Here is a 7,674-nt window from a genome sequence, read left to right as displayed (position 1 = left end):
GGGGGGGGGGGGCAGGGGAGGCTGGGGTGCCCTGAGGGAACGCGGGCGTTGGAAGGATCATACCTGGGTTGGAAGCCCGCCTGCCACCTAGGTCGTGGAGTGACCTTGAACGTCTGGTCCCTTAGCCTTAGTCTCAATTTCCTTGTAAGTGGGGATTCTTGCTGGGTAGGATCGTTGTTAGGCTCGTTTCAGATTGTGTGAGATAATGAACGTATCGGTCTCTCGGTAAGAACTCAGGAGAACGCTGAAATTGCTGTCACTAGCTACACAGCTCCCAGAATGCTCCTCCTGCTTCTGGTAGGAGTGTGGTGCAAGAGTTGGGTAGAGTGTGTTTATCAAAAACATTGCATCGGTGGCGTGAGGAATTTGGTTCCTTCTTGGTGCAGCTGTCTGGCTTTGCCTCCCATCCTGCTCACAATCCCTTTGTAGGTTTTCCAGGGCAGCCCTGTGGATCGGGACAACTTCCTTCATGATCCTGGTTCTTCCTGTTGTCTTTGAGACTGAGAAGTTGCAAATGGAGCAACAGCAGCAACTGCAGCAGCGGCAGGTGAGCTCAGACGACACCTGAGTAGACCAGCAGTTAGTGTGTGGGTAGAGCGTGCGATCTGGCCCATGTTTTAGGTTCTTGATTGTGCGGCCAGCATTGCTTTTGTAGACGGTCTGCCCCCATTACATAGGAGGAAAAATGAGATCCCCAGGTTGCATGGCGCCTTACATCTTTCCTTTCTGTTCCAGATACTCCTAGGGCCTAACACAGGGCTGTCAGGAGGAATGCCAGGGGCTCTACCTTCACTTCCTGGAAAGATCTAGATTGTTACTGCTCTATTTGACCTGTCTTGGTGGGAGAAGTTTGAAAATTCAATACTGTTTGAACTGATTTTTTTCTTCTTTTTGGCACAAAAAATAAATCTGGTTGGGAAAATGTCCCGTTCGTTGTCTCATGGAGACTCCCAACTTGCAGCTGTGTCCTCCAAGCTTTCCTGGCTGACTTCTCTCCTCACTGAACCAGAGTGCATCGATGCAGATGGTCACTCCAACTCCGGCCATCCCCTCACTAAATCACTCCTCACCAGGTCTCCTCAGTGTCTGCTTGTGGAGTAGGAACTGATGCCACTGGAAAGGATGTACCCGACCATTAACGACGGTTTTGTTCTGACATGCACTCTATGAAATACAAAATGCATTACAGCTGTAGTGTGAAAGCAGCCACTGTGAATTTGTATGTTGGAAACGAGGGAGGGCCAGCAGCAGTTTTAACCACAGGATGGGTACTGTGGAGGGCAGAGCAGGAGCTCATGTCCTATGTGCATTTTGGCCATTCGACCTGTGTGTCTAAAAGAGAAAAAAAAGTCAGTGCTCACTTTTGTAATTAAATATTTAAAATGATTCCAGCCAAGTGTCAAGCATGTGTTTCTGGATATGCACCTCAAAACTTAGACCATTTTAGAAGGACGAAGACATGAACTGCCCCAAAGCATAACATATCTCTAAAAGATGACTTGTGATTTTAGTGAATTCCTTCTAAAGCAGCATCATACATTTACCTTTTTCCCCTTTATGTACATAATTACAGAATTTAGGCAGACATGAGATTTATGTATGGAGTTTTCCACTTTTAATATTTGGTTAAACAAAATACATCTTCTGTAAACAAACCCAGCACAAGGCCAACAAAAACAGGGGTAGGGGAAGATAAAAGCAAGAAAAACAAAAAGCCTAGGGTCACCCCTTATGGGCATCAGGGTCAGGCCTGCTCCCTTCCTTAAAGGAAAAAGGGCTTTTTGCCCTTAGGCATCAGCATGGGTCCCTGTTCCCAAGCACCAGAATTGGATATGAACAGAGAAACCAGCCCTGAAATGTAAGTGTCTTTGCATATCCCATTGGCTCGTGGACTCCAAATACACGGGGACTTCTTTGAAGTGCCACTTGCACAGGCCCGAGCACACTGGAGAGGTTTCCTCCTCTTCTGAGGAAATGGCTTACTATCACTGACAGTGCCAATGGACCCAAGCTCCTGCTTACGACAATCAGCAAGGCTGGCTGGAACTTCTGGCTGGTGGTGGCTGGAATGTCATTGTGCAGGGATAAAGAGCTGTCTGTGGAGCCAAGCATGTCTGATGTAGAAAATGGTGCAAGATTGCAGTCAGTTGCTCAGACTGTAACGCAGTAGCTGCTTGGTGGCCTCTGTTACTCAGCATAAAAAACGGCCTTGTTGGATTGAAGATAAATGTGCAGAAAAAGTGCTGGTGTAAACATGCACTCCAGTCACAGTGGGGAGGAGAGAGCCTCAGCTTCATCCTGTTTCACTTGCTCAGGTCTGACATGCAAGCCCCAGGCTGGCTTTGCTGCTGGAGAAGTCTGGCTAGTGGAGCAGCTCTCGGGCCTGCCAAGACCACTGATCTGAAAGGCCTGGACGGGCCATCCCTGCCTGCCCGTCTGCCTTGAGGCAATACAACCACATTGGAGACAAGCAGTGCTTCGCCTCCTCTCATGTTTTCCAAAGTTAGGAGAAAAGTGGCCTACAACTATTTAAAGAGGTAGGGGTGGATCAATTCTTAATTGATTTGTAAAGAAAACTATAGAAAGATGACAGACCCAAGTCCTCTAACATAATACACATAACCACCTAACTTGAGGACTCTGCTCACTATAGTGACTCCCAGCCCAGGACTTTCGATTCTAGCTCTTCTCTTCACAATACTTTCCTCACCCAACTGTTTTAAACTAGTGGAATTTGATGTCGAAGGCAGGCTCATTTTTTCCTGATTTGGTCAGAGTGGGCCAACAGGAAAAACTGCCCTTATGTTTATCTTGTGCCCCAGAGCCTCCTAACTTAATGAAATGGCAGGGACACTGCTGGATGAGGCAGGCAGGTTGCCCACGCCTGCCTGGTTTCGGCCATGTCTTCTTAGGTATCTAGCTCACCCTGTCATGCTAGAATGCTGCAGGATTCAGCCACTCTGAAATAGTTGAGAACTTTTCATTATAAAACGACAAGAATAGCCATAAACCATCCTTAAAAATAGGATAAGGGATGGCATCGAGGGTTGCAGATGGCATGATGTAGTGCTGCTGGGGTTTTCGAGATGGTTCCTGAGAGACCTTTGCTCTGGGTCCTTCAAACCAGTCACACGAGCTTTGCATGTCCTGTGTCTTCAGACCCACTAGTTGCCAGGAAAGGGGAAATGGAGGCAGCATCTCCAGGTAAGTCAGAGCAGCAGTGAACTCCAGCAGAGCTTCTTGTCAAGTCCTCAGAGGAAAGGGAAAAATAAGCTAGGGGATACCCCCCCCTTTTTTCCTTGTCTCTTCAAATAAAACAAGGGTCTTCCATTGCTTGCCCTAAGCACAGAGTTCCTACCTTCCTTCCTTTCCCAGGAATGAGTAACGTTCGTTGGTTCTTGTAACATTTCACACCTCTGGCCTATTGCACACTGTCAAATCTGAGGGAAAAACCCGATGAGATGTCTGGGGAAGTGGCAAGGGCAGACCCAATGTACAGGGCACAGCACATCACGGAGGATTTAGGGGTCGAGGTGAGGGAAGCTTGGCAGAACTGTTACATATCAGCCCTCCAGCTCTGATGGGCCTCCACCTCTTCTGGTACCACCAGCAGGAGTTCACAGTTCTTTCCTCGCAAATGATGTTTTAGAAATTTCCTATTAGGGGAGAAATACGTGAAAGAGAGAATGAGATGCTGTTAAAATGGCAAATTCCAGTCTTGGGGCCATATGTTCACCAGTAACCTCATCAATTTATACCTCTGACAATTCTAAAAAACACTCCCATGGTGATCTGCTCTTGGTGGGTTCCACTTTTGGTTACCCCTCAATCTGTCTAGTTAAGATTTCCAATATGAATTTCTGCTCCTATTATTGCTTAAAGTAGCTAGCTCTGTGACAGAGCCAGCCGAAAGTACTCTCAGTCTAAAGCAAAGGACTTCTAATTGTGTGTGTGTGTGTGTGTGGGGGGGGGACGCGTTTCTTCTTTGGGACGTTTAGTCTCTGCCCTGAATGTCTTCCTTCCTCTGAACTGGCAGCTATACTGTCACAGCCAAGTGTAGACAAATTACAAGGCCAGTCCTGCCAGACCAGAAGATCAGTATCCCAGGAGCTGGACTATCAAAGATTCAGGTCTTTCAAATCAGACCTTATGATTCTAAGTGAGGCAGGGAGAGGTCCAAGAAGCCAGGGATTTCAGGTCCTTTGCCAAATAATGAAAGAGGAGCTATAGGAGCCCACCCAGCACAACAGCCACCACGGCACCTGAGCTCGCTCTCGCCTCCAATCCACTCGGGCGTCTTCAGCTTGGAGTCCAGGTTGTAGTAGGCACCGCCCACCTCCCGAACACAGATCCAGTGCTGCCTTTTGAGAGGCAACTTCAGTGGACCCCAGCTCAGGCTGGAGGGCAGATTCATGATGAAGCCCATGACGTTAGTGAGAGCAATGGCACTGACGTCCCTGCAGAAGAGGAACGGTGTCAGGTTCCCTGGCTGTCACACAACTGGCCGCCTACCTCCCCACGCATCCCCTGCGTGCCAGTTCTCATCAAGTCAAGCCTGGTTCAGATTACCTGCGCTTGTCCCACCAAACAGCTTCATAGCCTTTGGTCTGAAGTGCTGCCATAATGACGTTCACATCGTAGTTCCCATTTCCCAGCATGCTCTTCTTGTGGGGGGTCACCATGGTGTTTGGAGACAACCTACAGATGTGAAAGGAGGACTGAGACTTGTTGATCTGCTTAAGGCCTCCTGAGCTTGCACTACCAGAGACAGCACTTTAGGCCACTGTCCCCAGAAGTTTGTTTGCCCCATTCAAGTAAACTAACCAAGCTTCCAACCAGGTATTCTGCCGTCTGGGCTCTTACTGTCCAAGGATTACTTCTTTTTTAATGTAAAATAATAATAATTCACGACTGGCTGGTGTGGCTCAGTGGTTGAGTGTCAACCTATAAACCAGGAGGTCACCGTTTGATTTCCGGTCAGGACACATGCCCGGGGTTGCTGGGCTCCATACCTAGTGGAGGGCGTACAGGAGGCAGCCGATCAATGATTCTCTCTCATCACTAATGTTTTTAACTCTCTCTCTCTCTCCCCCTCTCTGGAATCAACAAAAATATAATAATAATAGTAATAATAATTCAGCAGTGATGGAGCCTCTTTGCCTGTCATTCAGAAAGTGTGTCAATGGACACAAAGAGTGTTCCATGAAGGCGTCTCGTTTATTCCCAGCCTACCCATTTCTGCCGCCTTTTCCTTGCTGATTTCTCTGCCCTGATATAAGCCAATGGAAAATAGTATTTGATATTTTCATTTGCATGGGTAGTATTTGTTACTGTTTTTTTATATTTAAGTGCTTTCCATTTAAAGCTTACACACTTGATAATCATTAATCATTTAACACTGGGGCCTACAGGAGCCCAGGCAGGTAACATAAATGTGTGAATTGGGGCCAGGTATAAAGCAATAAAATGGAGTAAGGCCTAAATGAAACTGCATGCATGACCCATGTAAAGCATTCCAAATATACATGTGTATGTGTAAAATACTTAAGGATTTTTAAAAATTAAAACACAATCAATTGAAAGAAATTTTTGTGCCAAACAAAACTGCAGTCTGGTTTGCTCACCCAGCTGAAAGACATTTCTGGCCAGGCCTCTTAGCCACTCCTTCCCCTCAAGGCAAGGTCAGTTCTGAAGGCATTTCCAGTCCTATTACTTTGTTTCATAGGCTTGTCAGGCCAGGACCTGAGGAAAGGCCATCTTGAAGGAAAGGGTAGTACGTGTGGAGGAAGGGAAGTGTGGAATAAATGAGCTGTCACCCTGATCAGTGGTGCTCAGTGCTTACAGCGTTGGCCCGAAGAGTCTTGGGTTCGATTCCTGGTCAAGGGCATATACCCGGTTTGCAGCTTTGATCCTGGGGCTATCAGGGCGAGTGCTGGAAGCAACCAAACAATGTGTCTCTCACACTGATGTTTCTCCTTCTCTTTCTCCCCCACTCTCCTCCTCCCTTCCACTCTCTAAAAATCAAGGGGAAAAATATCCTCAGGTGAGGATTAACAACAACAACAAAAAGCAGAGATAGGAGCTGCTAAATGCTATCTCCAAAAGAGAATGGAGACTTTAAGTCAATTCTAAAAACTTAAAAAATCTTATAAAAAGTAAAAAACTTGATGAACAAAAATAGTTAATCAGACACAGAAGCATGGAACAGATCATCTAACGCAGTGGTTCACAACCTTCCTCATGCCGCGACACTTCAATACAGTTCCTCATGTTGTGGTGACCCCCAACCATAAAATTATTTTCGTTGCTACTTCATAACTAATTTTGCTACTGTTATGACTCGTAATGTAAATACCTGATATGCAGGATGTATTTTCATTGTTACAAATTGAACATAATTAAAGCATAGTGATTAATCACAAAAACAATACGTAATTATGTATGTGTTTTCTGATGGTCTTAGGCAACCCCTGTGAAAGGATCGTTCAACCCCCAAAGGGGTCGCGACCCACAGGTTGAGAACCGCTGATCTAACCTCAGAGAAGGCAGGGGAGGGGGAAGGGTAAGAGATCAACCAAAGAACTTGTATGCATGCAAATAAGCATAACCCATGGACACAGACAGTAGGAGGGTGAGGGCATGTGCTGGGGGGTGGGAACGGCAGGGAAGAGGTCAATGGGGGGAAAAGGAGACATATGTAATACTTTAAACAATAAATAATTTAAATAAAAAAAAAAAGTAAAAAACTTCTCTATATACAGCAAACATACCAGATCATTTTTTCAGCATAAAACATATTCCTGCCACTGCTTAAACCCTCTAATGGCTCCCCAAACACTTAAATACAACCTACACTACTTCCTCTGGCCTACAAGGCCCTGGGGTCCTGCTGACCTCATTGCACCTCTTACCACACAGACCTCTGCTACTTGAGCACACCAGCTTTCTCACCTAGGGCCTTCGTACTCAGTGGCTGCCACTATCTGGAATACTCTTCCCCTAGATCAGTGGTTCTCAACCTGTGGGTCGCGACCCCTTTGGGGATCGAACAACCCTTTCACAGGGGTTGCCGAAGAGCATTGGAAAACACATCTACACTAATAAAAGAGAAACATGGTAATTGGCGTATGACCACTACCCTTCCCATTGGCTAATCAGCGAGATATGCAAATTAACTGCCAGCCAGGATGGCGGCTGGCAGCCAGGCAGCTTGAAACTAACATGAGGCTTGCTTGCTTCAGTGATGGAGGCCTCCAACGTTCCCTGCCTAACTTGCCGGCCTCTCTGCAACTCTAAGTAACTATATGGGCTTCAGCCAGCCGGACCACAACATTGTATCAAATACAGGCGGTAAACAAAGGCCAGAAACCTGTTTTCAGCAGCTGAGGCCTCAGAGCTAAAGCTGGCCCAGAATAAAAAAAAAGAAAAAAAAGGAGCGGTTGGGAGCTTCAGTCACCTGCAGCCTGAAAACAGCCCTCAGCCCTTCACCCAGACTGGCCAGGCACCCCAGTGGGGACCCCCACCCTGAAGGGGGTGTGACCAGATGCAAACAGCCATCATCCCCTCACCCACGCTGGCCAGGCACCCCAGTGGGGACCCCCACCCTGATCCAGGACACCCTCCAGGGCAAACCAGCCAGCCCCACCCATGCACCAGGCCTCTATCCTATATAGT

General features: G+C 47.1%; 3 protein-coding genes across 4 annotated transcripts in view; 2 read left to right on the top strand and 1 right to left on the bottom strand.

The window, feature by feature from the left end:
- Nucleotides 1–1,338, top strand: part of TOMM22 (translocase of outer mitochondrial membrane 22 homolog (yeast)) — a 1,837-nt gene extending 499 nt beyond the window's left edge. Inside the window, exons 2-3 of the mRNA XM_015569256.1 lie at nucleotides 430–547; nucleotides 736–1,338. Of these exons, the coding sequence (XP_015424742.1) occupies nucleotides 430–547; nucleotides 736–810 (193 nt within the window). The 3' untranslated portion in view covers nucleotides 811–1,338. The remainder of the gene's footprint in view (nucleotides 1–429; nucleotides 548–735) is intronic.
- Nucleotides 1–4,244, top strand: part of CBY1 (chibby homolog 1 (Drosophila)) — a 16,603-nt gene extending 12,359 nt beyond the window's left edge. For both annotated transcript variants that reach the window (XM_015569170.1, XM_006752744.2), the window contains one exon: nucleotides 4,206–4,244. In XM_015569170.1, the coding sequence (XP_015424656.1) occupies nucleotides 4,206–4,230 (25 nt within the window). In that variant the 3' untranslated portion in view covers nucleotides 4,231–4,244. The remainder of the gene's footprint in view (nucleotides 1–4,205) is intronic.
- Nucleotides 1,593–7,674, bottom strand: part of JOSD1 (Josephin domain containing 1) — a 13,934-nt gene continuing 7,852 nt past the window's right edge. The window contains exons 2-4 of the mRNA XM_006752736.2: nucleotides 4,570–4,698; nucleotides 4,263–4,457; nucleotides 1,593–3,656 (exon numbers count right to left, since the gene is read on the bottom strand). Coding sequence (XP_006752799.1) covers nucleotides 3,557–3,656; nucleotides 4,263–4,457; nucleotides 4,570–4,698 — 424 coding nt within the window. The 3' untranslated portion in view covers nucleotides 1,593–3,556. The remainder of the gene's footprint in view (nucleotides 3,657–4,262; nucleotides 4,458–4,569; nucleotides 4,699–7,674) is intronic.

Source organism: Myotis davidii, unplaced genomic scaffold, assembly GCF_000327345.1.
Source record: "Myotis davidii unplaced genomic scaffold, ASM32734v1 scaffold2370, whole genome shotgun sequence".
In the NCBI taxonomy this organism is placed as follows: domain Eukaryota; kingdom Metazoa; phylum Chordata; class Mammalia; order Chiroptera; family Vespertilionidae; genus Myotis; species Myotis davidii.
This window is presented reverse-complemented; position numbering and strand designations above follow the sequence as displayed.